General features: G+C 39.4%; 1 protein-coding gene across 6 annotated transcripts in view; it reads left to right on the top strand.

Annotated features, from left to right (window-relative positions):
• Ftcdnl1 (formiminotransferase cyclodeaminase N-terminal like) overlaps positions 1-16,495 on the top strand; it is an 82,706-nt gene that overhangs the window by 42,495 nt on the left and 23,716 nt on the right. For 4 of the 6 annotated variants that reach the window (XM_069995847.1, XM_069995848.1, XM_069995845.1 and 1 more), the window contains 3 exons: positions 2,808-2,929; positions 7,489-7,584; positions 8,795-8,947. In XM_069995847.1, coding sequence (XP_069851948.1) covers positions 2,808-2,929; positions 7,489-7,584; positions 8,795-8,947 — 371 coding nt within the window. Of the gene's footprint in view, positions 1-439; positions 511-2,311; positions 2,409-2,807; positions 2,930-7,488; positions 7,585-8,794; positions 8,948-16,495 lie in introns of those variants that run through there. The other 2 variants (XM_069995850.1, XM_069995851.1) reach the window with 2 other exon arrangements.

The raw sequence follows: 16,495 nt of genomic DNA, 5'->3' as shown, positions 1-16,495 counted from the left end.
AGCCCCCTGCTGGTGCAGGACCCCTGGGTGAAGCCCTCATCCTCATGTGCCAATGCCTGCTTTAAAAAGCACGCAGGTTACATGCAGAATTCCGCGACAGAGCGCTTGGATGCTCGGATGCTCCGGGGGACGCTAGGGTCTTGGACGGCGGGGTGGAAGGAGGGGAATGGGGGCGGGGGGGGGAGCGGGCGACGCGCGCAGAGCTCGGTAGGTAGGGCAGGGCGGAGCTCGGCAGGTGAGGCGGGGAGGAGGCTTGACAAGTGGGATGGGCGGGGCTTAGAGGGCGGGGCGGGGCTGAGCAGGAGGGGCGGGGCGCTGCGGGCGGGGCGGGGCCTGGCAGGCGGGGCGGGGCACGTCAGGTGGACTGGGCGGGGCGTGCCCTGCCTTGGGCGCAAGGGAGGCGGAGCCGCCGCCGCGGGGCGTAGGGAGGTGGGGGAGGATATCGGCGCCCAGGGCACGCGCGGTGAATCCCGCTGGGCGGCCAGGTCCCCGCGGGTCCTGGGCGCTCAGGTCGGTGGTGCGGGGGACGCGGGGCAGGGGAAGCCGGGCGGTGTCCTGCTGGGGGCGCGGGTCACCGGGGTGGGTGACCCTCCTGTCCAGGTGGCTTGTCGTGCGGCAGGTGGGAGAGCGCGTGGGTCTCCGGGCTCCGGTCCTGGGTGTGCGGGGTGCTTCTCGGGAGCGGCGACGCGGAGGGGAGCGGGGAGGGGCGCCCCTTGGCCCTGGACCTGTTGATCTGCTCCCCCGAAGGCACTAGAAGGTGGCTGAAAGGCCGAGTTCCGCCGGGCCTCCCGGTCCCAAACCAAGAGTGGTGGTGCGCTTGCGCTGGGTCACTTTGGGGGGAAGCGAGCCGTCTCTGGGTCAGCTTTCGCTGGGAAGGTAGATTGTTGCTAGCACCATCCTTGTGTGATTTAGCTGTCCACAGGGAATCAAATGTGGAATGAGAGGAGGAAACTAATCCTTTCTTTTGCACTGTTAGGGGTTGCCATAAACACCATTTGTTAAAAAGCATAATTATGTTGGGAAAGTGCCTGATGAGACAATTAAGCGACATAAACACACTGCAAACAAATGAAAACCAGAAGACGCCCACACCCCTTGTGTAGAGTGATTTTTTCCTTGTTTACATAGAAAAGAGAGAGGTCTGGGCTGCTTTATTACTGCCACGTTATTAATGTTCAGAAAAACCTAATGACCACATTTTCTTTTAGGGGTTTTCAATGATGAGATGAGGGCCATGTTAGAAAATCCTGCATAGAAAACGCTGATAGTTCTATCAGCGAAGCTTTGAACAGAAGGAATGGATTTATTTGTCCAGAGCATCATGATTTGCACCAAAGCCAATTTAGCTTCAATTTTTAAGTTTTAAGTTTGTCTCCCAGTTGGAGTCCAGTTCACTACAGTATCCTCCATATGGAAAACGTTTCCAGACAGAGATGAATCTTATCAAATGTTCATTGAATGAATGAATTTATGAAGGCTACTTTCATTTTTGGTTATGATATTCCAGAGGCTAACATTATGGCTTCCTGCTTTTGAGAAGTAGAATGTCTGTAGGTTTTAATTCCTTTGGATAATAATGACATTTGATGTATAGAAAGATGGGTTGACAAATGTCACTCTACCAAAAAAAAAGGCAACTTCCAAAACTTGTGGAGTTAATTCATTTTAGATAAAACAATCACATTTTTGGCCTTATTGAATAACATCTAGAAAAATATGTGTCGTCTTTCAGTTCAGGGTATAGTCCTGTGAAGTGATTTAAAACTGATTCAGAAACTTTGGAGATCAAAAGTAGAAGGTGGAGCTCTGTCGAACAAATTTAGTTATCATTTTAAAAGATCCAGCAGGCTTTATTGTATAGTGCCGGGCACTATGTGCCTGGGCAGCCTGTTACCGTCTCTCTCTCCCTTCCTTCATTCCTTCCTTCCTTCCTTCGTTTTTTTTTGTTTTTTGGTTGGTCGTGGGCCTTGAACTCTTGGGCTTGGGCACTGTCCCTCAGCTCTTCAGCTGAAGGCTAAGGCCCTACCACTTGAGCCACAGTGCCACTTCCGGTTTTCTGGTGGTTCATTGGAGATAAGAGTCTCACAGACTTTCCTGCCCAAGGCTGGCTTTGAACCATGATCCTCAGATCTCAGCCTCCCAAGTAGCTAGGATTACAGGTATGGGCCACCAGTGTCCAGTCCTTCCTTCCTTTTTCTTTTTCTTTTTTTTCTTTTGTTTCATTTTTCATTCTTTTCTTTTTTCTCTCCTTCCTTTCTCTTTTTGTTTCTACAAGAATAATTTGAATAATTTTCTTTTTGGTTGGTTGTAGGGTTTGAACTCTGGGCCTGGGAGCTGTCTCTCAGCTCTTCAGCTCAAGGCTAACGCTCTACCACTTGAGCCACAGCCCCACTTCCAGTTTTCTGGAGGTAAGAGTATCATGGACTTTCCCCAAGAAATATAACAAAAGGACTATGCATATTTGTTACACAGTACAGACCTGGAAAAACAGATATTTGACGAAGAACATGCTTAAGTGGAATAACATGTTTAATGGTGTAATTCACATACATGACAGTGCATGTTGAATAACTTGCAAGGTGTTTTGTAGGGTTGTTCCTGTGTTCCTGTGTCCAAATGTACATTACCACTTTTCCATGCTAATCTATTTGAGTCATTCTTGAGGATGATTTCAATAAACATTCTCTAGGAACAAAATAGTAAAGTAGTCACATTGGGTCCAGAAATTTTGGATTTTTGTGGGTTAATGAATGTGACCGTAGCAATAAAATACAGAGAATGAAAGAATCATTTTTCTTGTATTCTAGAAAAACCATGTCTTCCTCCAGACTGGGGCTCCGTTTGGCTGGCTGCTTACTAAATGTTTCCGAAGGCAGAAGAAAACACATTGTTGAGAACATAGCAAAAGCGGCTCTTCTTGACAAAAATGGTAGTAACAACAGACAATGCGGTGTTGTGATGAGACAGTAATTTTTGCACTCTCTGCATGCTATGTATAGAATGCTTCCCCCCTAGATTATCTTGAGCTGTTTCCTCTGCAGGGACTGACAAAAAGATGCTGTGATGGATCACTTCTTCAGATGTTCACATGTGCTCTTTGCAAGGGCCTACATTGGCTCAGCAGAGCAGTTCTTCACATTTGCCCGTGAGTCTCTGAGATGTGGACTGTTCAGACTATTGGCAGGCTCCTTGAATAGACATATTTACATAAAAGTTTAATGTTTTCTTTTGTGGGCCATTTATTCAACCGTTAATAGAATAAAATAATAGTGAAATATGCTTTTAATTCAGCAGAGTAAATGAAAAATAAACTTGCCAAATACCAATCACTTTTATTTTAAAATACTCCTGCCAGCTATCATGACAGTAGTATTACTTCTACTCTGTATTTCTCTGTATAAAGATGGCCAGGTAAATTGTATTCAAGTGATGTACGTAAGCACTCAGCAATTCAATGACAGAGACTGGAACTCAAGCCTTCTTCCCACGTTGGCAAATATTAGGGAGAGAAGCTATTCCACTTTTACATCCTTCAAAAAACATTACTTTGTTTAGGTACCATTTGTTTTTACTTAAGCACACATGCATACACATGGAAGCACACACAGTATTTGCAGTCTTGAAGTTGTTTACATAGAAATGATTTCCTATTGAGTCAATAGCTTTTTGACAACAGGTGAGCATTAGGATTACAACCTTAAAGTATTTGGGATGGTACATTTTTACTTCTGATTGCTCTTAGTATGAGATAAAGAGAGAGATGGAAGGGAGGAGGGAGGGAGAGAGAGGGAGAAGGAGAGAGAGAGAGAGAGAGAGAGAGAGAGAGAGAGAGAGAGAGAGAGAGAGAGAGAGAGAGAGAGAGAGAGAGAGAGAGAGAGAACGTGCTTGCACTGGTTTTGGAACTTGAACTCTGTCCTTGGGCTCGAGCACTATCTCAAGGCTAGTGCTCTACCACTTAAGGCATAGCTCCATTTCTGGCATTTTGCTACTTAATTGGAGAAAAGGGTCTCACAGACTTTCTTGCCTAGACTGGCTTGGAACTGTGACCCTCAGATTGCAGCCTCTGGAGCAGGTAGAATTACAGGCATGAGCCACTGGCACCTTCATTTCATCTCTAACTAGGAACATATTTATGTTAGTGTCCTTGTAACTTTGAAGAGCTGAAGATTCTTGGTAATTGCTGAGTAAAAAAAAACCTTTAGTGTCAGTGTACAGCGCTCTCCACTTCCCCCCGCCCCCCCAGTTTGGGCTTTTTATTGTCAATAACAGTTCATCCAATGGGATTTGGTTACCTATGTCTGCGATGAGTCAATGTGCAGAGACGTGTGGAAGGCACACACTGATGGACACTGGGTTAAACTCACAGGTTTTTATCAGCTTATTAGTGGCAGCCACTCAAATGGCATTATAGTTATTATACTCCATTACAAATTCCAACCAATTTACTTCCACAGAGATTCATCCTGACAGCTCCTCCCGCAAACCCTCATTTTATTTTTCTATATGCATGCTTAAGAAATTGCAGTAGAGAGTGTTTCATTCAATTGAATCATATGAAACTGAGAGTAAAAGCTTTTCAGCTTCAGATTTCAAAGACAACAAATCACATCTTTTTCTTGCAGGAGATAGAGTACATTGAAAAACTAGATAAAATAGGTTTTCTGTTCTTGTTTTTTGCTTTATCTTCTCTAGTTTTAAAAATTCTGGGAAGGATTTCTTTTGTTAAGAAAGTGAACCTATGACTTTGCAAATAATTGAAAGGTATTAACTTAATTAATTTTTTGTGCCAGTTGCAGAGCTTGAACTCAGGGCCTACGTGCTATCCCTGAGCTTTTCTTTCTTTTTTTTTCTTTTTGGTCGGTCGTGGGACTTGAACTCTCGGCCTGGGCGCTGTCCCTCAGCTCTTCAGCTCAAGGCGAGCACTCTACCACTTGAGCTACAGCGCCACTTCCTCCCTGAGCTTTTCTTGCTCAAGGCTAGTGCCCTACCATCTGAGCCACAGCTCTAATTCTGGCTTTTTGGTGGTTAATTGAGATAAGAGTTTCATGGACTTACCTTCCTGGCTTTGAATCTCAATCTTCAGATCTCAGCCTCAGGAGTAGCTAGGATTCATTATAGGCATAAGCCACCAGTTCTCAGCAAAGGCATTTATTTCATTTTATTTTATATTTTTGTGCCACTCCTGGGCTTGAACTCAGGCCCTGGGCACTGTCCTGGCTTCTTTTGCTCAAGGCTAGCATTCTACCACATGAACCACAGCACCACTTCCAGCTTTTTCTGTTTATGTGGTACTGAGGAATCAAACCCAGGGCTTCATGAATGATAGGCAAGCACTCTACCACTAAGCCACTTTCCCAGCCCTAGGCATTTATTTTTAAGTGAGTAGAATATAAACTTAATTTTTTTCCTAATTAAGCAATGTAAGCATATGGTAAAGAACTTCAGTAACAGAACCTGAGTTATAAATTTGAGACCTACATGAGGTCAGGGCTTTATGGATGTTCACTTGACTATGAGTGAGTGACATGTTTGTCTTTCATGTTATTAAAATTAATAGTGTAGGACCACCATAAGCTCTGTAGTTCCTAAATGTACCTTCTTTTTTCCTTTTCCTCTGAAAAGAGTAGTTGTTAAGCTGCCAGGGGACAAGGCAGTCAGTAAGATATAATAGCTTAGTTAAAGGTTTAATTATTGCCTGAAAACATTTGTCTTTCACTCTGAATTTGCTTTGTAGGCTTGAAGGGGGCTGTTGAGGTAGGACTAGACTTGTAAACTTCAAAAATAACTTTGGGTTTATATATGGCTGCTGTAACAAGGAAGGCGGCATTCTCTTCCTGGTTACAAATTCTAGTGAGTCATAAGCCACCAAAGCTGGAAGTTGTTAAGATCAGAAGGCTGTTCGTGGTCTCCAAAAGGGAGATGTGGAGTCTAACATTTCTAATGAACAGGTGCAAGCATCAGAAACCTCTGCTATGCAGAGTTCAGATTTTGACCCAGGCAATTTGATTTCTGGTTTTCTGTAAGGAAATATTAATAAGGCTCTTTTTATTAGTTGATTGATAGGAGATGAGATTGATAAGGCTATAAAATTTGGAGTGACACTTTTTCTATTCTTATGTGATTGTTCTGTGTTTAATTAGAGCATACTAATTATGCAAAAGAGTAGTTTTTGCTATCACTTTTCATAGTAGGTATAATGTACTTTGAATTTTTCCCACCCCTTCCCATTCCCTACTTGTAAGTGTCCCACTTCCTTCCTGCTGACCTTTTTCCTGTTACCAATTTCCTACATTTGGTAGAGAGGAGAGAGGTTGGTTTGTTTTGTTTAAATATGATACTTGTCTTTCTTATTCTGGTTTATTTTTTGTTTCAAAATCAAATTATTGAATAGCTTTTTATTAGTTAGATATTTGAGATTTTTAAGCCTCGGTCAGATGTGTAATTTACAAATATTGTCCTCCATTCTGTAAGTTTTCCCTCTGTTGATAGCTTTCTCTACTTAGCAGAAGCTTTTTAGTTTGATAGAATCCCACTTCCCTATTTTTACCTTTATACCTTATGATTTAGGGATCTTATCCAAAATAACATTTGCCCATACTAATTTTTCTGATGTGAAATTTCCTTAAAGTAGGAACATTTGGGACCTTACTTACATTCACTCTTTGACCCATTTTTGCATGTGGTAAGTTACAGTGGTTCACTTGCTGCGTAATGGTACCTATTTCTTCAGCATCATTTCGTGAAGACATCAAACTTCTTCTAGGACATGTTTTTAATGCTTTTGTGAAAGAGTGTATAGACTTATTCTGGGCTCCTTATTCTGTTCAAAAGTTGCTAGGTCTTGTTTTTATGTGAGTACTATGATGCTTTGTTTATTGTAGTTTTAAAGAATGTTTTGAAGTCAGGTATTCTCTAGCTTTGTGCTTTAGATTCAGGATTGTTTTGGTTATTTGGAATCTTTTGGGATGCCAAAGTTTTGAATTGCCTTATTTACTTCTCTGAAAAATATCTTTGGTATTTTATAGGAATTGTACTGAATCTGAGGATTACTTTATGGAGTATGGACATCTTAACAATATTAATACTTTGAATCCATGAACATTAGTATTTATATTTGTGTACTCATCAATTTCTTTCATTTTTTTCATTGTGGAGATCATTTATCTGGCTTTGACTAATACAAGATGATCATTGAAATATGGGCTACTATCTTAGACTGAATTAAGAGAACTGTGTCAAATTCGGCAAGTCCACGAGAAGGTCTCAGATTCCAAACTCTTGTGTTTGAACTGAGCCATCTGGTTATATAATAAGATTCTCTAGGAAGTGAACATTACTACTTATGAATTTCAGACTTAGACAGTGTCACTTGCAAAATTCACACTCTGGAATTTCTTATATTGAATTAAATTTTATACCAGAAGAAATTAAGCATTAAAATTCCACTACAGAAAAATATTCTTGCCTTTCTGTGATGTTTCTTTACAGGATTGAACCATCCTGAAGTATCGGTGCTCAATATATTTTCTGATCAAGACTACAACAGATCAGTCATTACAATAGTGGCTTCTGTTGAGAAGCTGGGTAAGAGTTAAGTTTGTCTTTGCAATTACATAAATGTATGTGATTTATTACACTCTATCAGTACCCTACCCTTCTTTGGTAAATAATAGGTTTTAGACAAAGTGGAATGCTCTTTAACTATTGATATTTTATAAGTGTGAGTACTCCCCTTCACTCATTTTTTTTCTGAAGGCATATACATCTTAAACATTACCAATTTCCCACTTATTGTCATTAAACTTTGGGGTCTAAGATGCACTAATATTCTTTTGCTTAAGATGATTACCCGTCCTTCATCGTCAGGAAAAAACATGTTCAGAATTTAACTTGTGAAGTCCACCTTGACTTTTGTCATTAAATTGGCATGAATTTGAACATGTAAAAGCAGTTGTGATTTGTGTTGGTTGCCTGAAATCTCAGTTGGAACATAGATTGAAATGAAATGGGCTCCATGCCTTACAGAGATGTCAGGTTTCAAATCAAAAGACTCAAATTTGAAGAATAAGCAGAATTTTATAAACCAAAATTATATAAGGATCCAAAATATTTTCAAATAAACTTGTTTTTAAATTTGAAGATTGACTTCTTATTCAGAAAAAAGCTTTGTTTTGAGATGGAAGCATTGAGTTTTAATTCCTCTCAAGCATAGGACAACCATCTTGAGTGCTAATCATAACATGAAATGTAGACCCTGCCTTTATTCAGTTGTGGAAATGGTTGTCCTAAACTGCTAATGGAAACTGAGTAATAACACAAAACTCTAGGTGTTTATAAAATTTATTTCTACAGAGTAGTTCAATGAAAAATGTTGATTGGCCACCAGATAAAAGCCAAACAAAAAATTAGTATTCATGATTTTAGAAGTTATGATTTTGTCTGTATTTTAACATTATTATTCATAAGCTATTTTGGTAGTGAGGATTTATATCAGATTAATTGGAGAAAATTGACAAAATTAAAAATAAACAATTGTTAAGGAACAAAGTAGTTTAAGGCCAATAAACATTGCATAATTCTCCCCACTTTGGGGAGAAAAAAGTTGGAAGAAATGTAAAATTTTATGACTGTTGGGAGGTGGGGTAAGGAGAAATGTTGACTCTTGTTTCTCATTATTTTGGATGAGAAAACAATCTTTTATACAGATGGCAAAAGAAAAGAAACTCATGGGACAACAAAACCGTAACTTCTTTAGATATGATTGTAATTTAATGGTTGTTTTTCACAATTTTAGGCAGCTCCGTTCTGGCTGCTTGCTTGGAAGCCTTCCAAGCTATAGATATGGAGGCTCAGGAGGGGATTCACCCATGCCTGGGTGCAGTCGACCTCATCCCCATCTACCCTCTCACTGGAGTCCGGATAGAAGAGTGTGGAGCACTGGCCAGAAGTAAGCGAGAGTTTAAGGTTGTTATTTCTTTTTGGAAACTTGTTTTTACCAGCCCAAACAGCCTGTGACCATCTACTCCCTCCTCAGCTTTCTGGGAAAGGTCGATCTTGAGGAATTGTATCATACATAGTAAGTGTGTGTAGTTTGCAATGGCACTTTGTGCCTTTGTGACACATCTATTCACTTGCCACACCATGGCACTATAGTTAACTAAATGTTTTGGGGTGTGAAAAAGATCGTTAATAATTTTGTCCTTTAAAAATTCCAATAGATCGTGAAGAAACAACAGTAATTTCTAATGAGTTCCTTGGACTCTTTTGGGCAGAATGATGGCATGTTTTGCCATCTGTGTTCTATTTTCTTGAGCAGGGGTAATGATGAGGTTGAGAAACCACTTAAATGTTAACTCCTTCCCCTTTCTCCTCTGCCTTTTTTCTCCCCCACCCCCACCCCTCTATGCACAAATCAAAGATTTTCTGTAGAGCTGATCTGTCACATGTATGGTTTCAACCCCAAGGGTATGTTTAATTTGGAAAACTTGAACCACGTCACTTGAGGTGTTTTTGAATTAGGCAAATTGGGAGAAAAGAAAGACCTTTTGCCTGGACCATCTAGCTGTACCATGGCTAATTATAAGATGGAGAGGCTCATAACCTTTGGGGAAAAGCTTGCCTAAGTGTAATTACATTCCTCTCCGTATGACCTCAAAAATCCCTCTATGATGTTGCCTCATTTTTCTTTAATAGTGCATTATCCAACATTTGGGATATAGATTTGGGCTTTAGCTCAGCTCCAACCAAGCAGCTGAAATAGGAAATCAGCCTTGTTTCCAAAGGAGTAACCTTCCTGCTTGTGCTGCCTTTTAATGTGACCTGACAGCTGTAGGTTATTTGACCAAGGACATTTTGGCCCAAAATTTGCTTTACTTTTGATTCAAGCAAGAGTTAAAATTCAGCACAGAGGAAAATACATTTCACACACACACACACACACACACACACACACACACACACACACACACACACACACACACACACACACACACACACACACACACACACACACACACACACACACACACACACACACACACACACACACACACACACAAAGGGTTTAGAACTATGCAGACCAGAATAATGATTTTAATTGTCCTCAAAACAATTATGGACAATTACATTAACTCTCAAATTAGCTAGTACATGAAGTTCTTTACATCCAGGACTAGTCCACTCCAGATGTTCCTTCTGTGCAGGAGACGGTTGAGAACCGGAGGGCCAACACACAGCATTTCTCCCTTCCTGTGCCCTTTTGCTTCATTGGCAGCTACTGTACCTCATGATTTAAACATGGACATTTCTAATTAAATGAGAGCTCAGCTGCATTCTTGAGCTAATTTATAACATTTGATTTGAAATGTAATAGCTTCAATCTTCATCTGATTAAAAACAGCCATATACTGTACATGGTTACTATTTTGATGCTTCAACATGCAGTTTTTATTTTTACATTCTCTTTCCTACACAGCTGTTCATCTAATATCATCCAAATTTTTTTAAAGATTTTTTTTTTTGGTAACAGCATGCTCAGGCATTCTTATGAGGCAGAAGTATTCACATCCTAAGATACCACTGTTTTCAGAACAGTAAAGAGATGTTTTTCACCAGAGTAACTCATTTCCAGGGAATCCGACTTTCAAACAATTTAGTTAACTTTTTTGGGGACAAAAGGCAATGTAGGACGTGCTGGTAACATAAAAACATAATTAAAGCCAGGTGCTGGTGGCTTACACCTGTAATCCTAGCTATTCAAGAGGTTAAGATCTGAATGTCCCAGTTTGAAGCCAGCCTGGGCAGAAAAGTCCCTGTGAGATTCTTATCTCCAGTTAACCACTCAAAAACAGAGAAAGTGGAGCTGTGGCTGAAAGTGATAGAGCACTAGCCTTAAGCAAAAAGAGCTCAGGAACAGTGCCTCAGCCCTGAGTTCAAGCCCCATAACAAACAAAAAAAATAGTTAATATTGACATATGGAATTCATATATGCTTTTCATGCAGAAATTCTACCACTTTTTGGTTCAACTATAGTCTTACATCTTAAGGGATGCATTTTGTTGTTGTTATCTCTTCTGGTACTGGGGTTCAAACTCATGGTCTGGGTACTTGTTCTTTGACTTTTTCACTTAAGGCTACCACTCTACCACTTGAGTCACATCTCCACTTCTGGCTTTTGGGGGCTTAATTGGAGATGAAACTCACAGACTTTCCTGCCAAGGCTGCCACTGACTCATGATTCTCAAACCTCAGCCTCTGAGTAGCTAGGACTTACAGGTTTGAGCCGGCCGTGCCTAGTTTAAGACATTGTTAAAGTAGTTCCCATATTGGTGTTGTGGGGATTTATAGACACTGTCAACATCATGTGTATGCTTCTGTACATGTTTTTTCATAGGTACATAATAGAAATACACACCTAATTTTGCATATAATTTTAATTGGAGACATTTTAGAATAGAAGAGATCACAGGGCAGATGTCAGAGATGAAGTACATAGGACTTCAGTATGGCCTGCTGAAATTTAGAGATAGGGTAGGATGGGACAACTTTCCTGGAAATTTTAAGAACCCAAGGGGATGTCAGGGGCTAGGTTATGAAGCTTTAGATGGCTCAAGAGTTCAAACCTTATCCAAAGGCAGTAGAAACCACTTCAATGTTTGAAGCAAAAAAGTGGTACAATTGGCTTTGAATTCAGAAATGTCTTCTTGCCTGCGTAATAGGGAATGAGAGGTGGACACGTTTGGGAAGATGATGGTGGCCTATATAAATAGATGCTGTAGGATGCTGCAAGGAAAGGGAACAAAGCCTGGTATAATATTGTCATCACTCAGAAATGATTTGAGAATAAGAAATTGAGGAGAAAAAGCACGAAGACATTTTTTACATGCTATCGTTTAGTTGTTGCATTTTAGCCCTGGAAATAGATAACTTGTCTATGTTTCTTTAAAGATTGTAGATATTTTTCACTACTGTAGACTTTTTTGCTTTCATTTTCTACAAAAATCCCAAGTTTGATCTCATAGGCTATGCCTTAATACCTCTATCATGTCTCTGAAAGTTTTCTTTTTCCTCCCTCTCTCTTTATTCTTCCTCCTCTTTCTTTCTTTTATTTTAGTTAAAAGGATATATGTGGATATGTTACATATTCTATAGAATTTATTCCAAAAATTCTTAAGTACCTTTCTAACCCTTACCTCTCTCATACACATACGTCACTCTTTCAGAACAAACAACTTTCAACTCTTTGATCCTGTTACTTAAGATTTGATTCCATGTATGTAAATATTGTACTTCTATTGATTATTTTTAGTTGTTCATTGTTAGACACTTGTTGTTTACTTCTCACTGTGGAAGGTAAGAATTTGGCTTCCTTATCCCGTTCCCTACTTCCTTATACTCCCTTCTTTCTTTGTGCCAGTACTGGAGCTTCAACTTGGCTTGGGCACTGTCCTTTAGCTTTTTTTTTTTTCTCAGTGCTGGTGCTCTACTACTTGAGTCACACCTTTACTTTTGTCTTTTAGGTGGTTAATTGGTGATAACCACCACACAGGCTAGCTTCAAATCGTGATCCTTGTATCTTGGCTCCCTGAATAACTAAGATTACAGTCCTGAGCCACCAGCACCTGACTTTCCTTCCTCTTAATACTAAAATTTGTACTAATATTTAATGGTTATATGATAGCTATGCAAACATTCCCAATGAATTGTTTTCTTTCTTATTTTACATTAGTTTACATTTTTATAATACTTTATATTTTATTTTATAACACGTCCTTTATGTATTTCCTCTATACCATATCCTTATTAACTCTCTGGGTGTTCCTTATATTTATTTTTTACCACAATATCCTGGCCATACCTAACAAATGCATTATCAAAGACTAATTCTGGCATTTTCTTCTCTCGGCATAGTTGTTTGATGTATCCTTCTTTTTCCCATCCCTACAATACAGTTGCTTTTTTTGTTTGCTTGCTTTTCTTAGATATTTTTTGATCCCTGGCTAGCTGTTTACTCTGAGAGGACACTAAAAGGCTCAGTAGAAATTCTTGAGTGTGTTTACCAGATGTAATTTGAGCTGGCCAACTTGTCTCTTTTTGAGAATCTCTTTCAGTCTTTATTCTGGGCAAAATCTTCAACCAGAAGTTTAAATCAAAGTCTAGTGTTGAGGAACAGGGCTAAAAAGTCTCCGCACTTTGTAATATTTTCATAATTCCCCTCTTTCTCTTTAGCTGGGCCCAGTATTCCCCAGCCAGATGACTTACTCCCTATTTTGACCTTCACTTTACCTTTCCCTCCCTCTGTGATGCTGCTAGTTCTCACCATTTTCAAGTATCTGTGGTACAAATGAGGTTACTTATCTACTGTCCCTTTTGCCAGCAGGGATTTGGTAAATTACCACCTGCGTATCTCTTCTATAACTTTTAATGTTGTTTGCTCTTCTGTATCTGTCTGAGTGGAGTTAATCCTCTAAACATAATCTCTTTATCATATTTTTCTTGATATTTTTGGTAGAAGTGGAAGTATGCATATGGATCCACAGTGTCATCTTTACCTGAAGTCTTCTCTAATTCTTAGTGATTTTGAATTACCTTGGATCCTTCAATAAGTTTACCTAATTTGGAATCTCTGGTAAATTTACAAGAACACTCTTGGATAAACCTACTTCTACCTCAATACTGAGCACAGTTAATCTGCATGATGGGACTCCTGTAAACTTGATATACTTTATCTACACGATTTTTGTGGACCATCATGCTTTCTCGGTATTTTCTACTTCTCCTTTTCTATTTTCCCATACAAGAGCCAGTAACTCTGTCCTACGATCCTGTTGTCTGCCCTCACCCTCCAAATCCCCACAAACTTTCCTAAGGATTTGAGTGGAAGTAAGGGCAGAGGGCCCTTCAGGCAAAGTTGCCTAATGATTTGTCTATAAAAAAGTATCTACCTACCTTGTAAGATCAAAATATTAAACTTTAAGCACGTGTAGGACTATGGACATGGCTCAAGTGGTAGAGGACTTCCTTATCCCAGCGTGAGGCCCCGAATGACAAAAAGAGAAAAATAGTGTTGAACATAGTTATGGACTTTGTAAAGTGATAGAGAGAGGGTTTTTTTTGTTTTATATTTGATCAAGTAAAGTAACATTGAATGACATGCTATATAAATCAAGGCAATTATTTAGGAGGCAGGAAAGATAAGGTGCTAGTTAAGTAAAATGTATAAATGAAAAAAATAGCTCTTGTATGGTTTATACATATATATATATATATATATATATATATCAAATGTTAATGAACTTGGTTTGAACTACTAGCCTCAGAAGTATTCTTGGAGGATTCTTATGACTTGTAGGACTTGTGCCAGTAAAGATTCAGAGGACAGCAACACTGAGCATTTTGAGACCCTCTGATGACCTCATTGCACACTGTGAAAACATGGGCTGATCTGGAAAATCAGGAGCAACCTTTCACATCAAGGCTTTTCTACTGTGATTCTTGGGTTTCTATGGAGATGGTCTTACAAAGCAGCATTGGATTTGGTTGAGATGAGGCTACTTAAGCCCTGGATTCTAACCTAGTTCTTACCACCATCAGCACCACTTTTCATTGCCATTCTGTAAAATTCAGTCGATCTTACAGATATGTAAACATACATGATAGATAGCATTTGAGAATCACAGGATACTGCCACCGTATAAGAAGCCAGAAAACAAGGTAAGATTGTGCATTGGAAAAGTAATGAAAACTATGAAGGTTGATGTCCTGTGATTTCAGTACATTTTAACTATGAAGGAAAAAGTTACCTGGTTATTCACAAATGTTTATCGCTACAGGCTTAATAAATGCAGGAGAGTTATAAGAACTACAGCAAAACAGAGGTACTAGAGAGGAAGAAAAATGACAAATGGGAGACTTGGTATCAACTAACAATAATCACCAATCAAAAATTATGGATCTGCCCAATTATACTTGAAATAGCTATACTCTCTTCTCTTACCTGGGTTCTTACTAGCAATTTAACACCCCATTGGAAGGGCCAGAATTCTTAGATAAATGCGTCCTCTTCTGAGTCCCATCTCAGCAGCATTAAATCCTTAGTTGATCACAGCTGTCACCAGCATTGGCCTTTTCTCATTTCCTGTCTCATTCTTAAGTTATATTGAATGAGATTTATTAAAATATGAACAAGAATAAATGTCCTATATGGATGTTCTAATTAGGATGAATAGGGAGGATGTATGTACACTTTTTCTAATTATTTACCTAGTCTAGAAAATACAAACGTCACTTCATCTTGGAATACTCAGAATGAAGACAACAGGTCACTGTAGCAAACATTAAACATTCATCCCTTAGTAAAAGCAGCTCTGGGGGACCTTACAGTTCAGGGGCTTTACATTTCTGATTTTTAGTAGGTATTGATTGATACATTATTCAGTTGATGATGCTTCAGCGAATGTGGACTGAATAGGGGGTTTCTAACAGGTAACTGAATATCATGCTGTTTTTAAAGCCAAGGTTACAATATCTTAGTGATCTCTTTCTGAATTCCTCGATCTTTGTGACTTTTCCTTCCTAGCATTTACAGTGACTTCCAATGTCAAGGTTAGTAGAATTAGAAAGTTCAAAAGCACTGGCATAATATTGTTAGTAGCTATATGGGCCAGTAAGATTAACTGCATAAACCCAAGACTCTGCATACTCTCGTGTACATACCAATACATTTACCTGGTCTCTATCAGTGGAGGAAGGTATATTTCTCAAGATGATCATAATGACAACATGGAAGTAGCAGTATGTGTACATGTTTGAATTTCTGACAGATAAAAGTAAAGGTGTTGGCAAAAACAAAAGCAATGAAAACAAACAAAGACAAAGAACAGAAAAGTTACCTAGTAAGTTGGTCTGTTTACTTCACTCCCAATCCCTTAATCTAATACCATACTATCCAATTTGGTGGTTACTAGTGCAAATCCTAGGCCTTAAGTGCATGAAGCAAACACCAACACAAAGCTTGTGTAGGAAAAAAAGAATGTAAAAGATCTCATTGATATTTTTCTTATGGAAAAGGATTTGATAATCTTTGGGGATATGCTGGATTAAATTTTTAAAAATTGTTAAAATAAATAAAAGGCTGTGGGAAGAAAGAGAATAAGGTTTATACCATGATAATAGAATTAGAAAGCAGAGGAAGGGGGCTTCCCACTCCCTGTCCCCAGGGAGATAAGAAGTCTAGGGCCAGGATCAAGAAGAAGGCACAAGTAGTCCATTCTTCCTCAAATTTTGAACCAGTTCCATAGAAGAGAAAGGCAGATGAGAGATGGAAATACTACCTCTATTACTATTAAGACTAACATTTGTGTCTGGGCTTACTCAGCTGTAGAACTAGACAGACTTATCCAGCCAGGCTCAGATAGCAGTAGACAGATAGCACAGACCAACTGCTGGACAGCTTTAGGGCAAGGAGGAAGGTAGAAGTTGAGGCAAGTCTATAGAT

The sequence above is a fragment of the Dipodomys merriami genome, unplaced genomic scaffold (genome assembly GCF_024711535.1).
Source record: "Dipodomys merriami isolate MVZ:Mamm:240054 unplaced genomic scaffold, mDipMer1.0.p SCAF_49, whole genome shotgun sequence".
Lineage (NCBI taxonomy): Eukaryota > Metazoa > Chordata > Mammalia > Rodentia > Heteromyidae > Dipodomys > Dipodomys merriami.
This window is presented reverse-complemented; position numbering and strand designations above follow the sequence as displayed.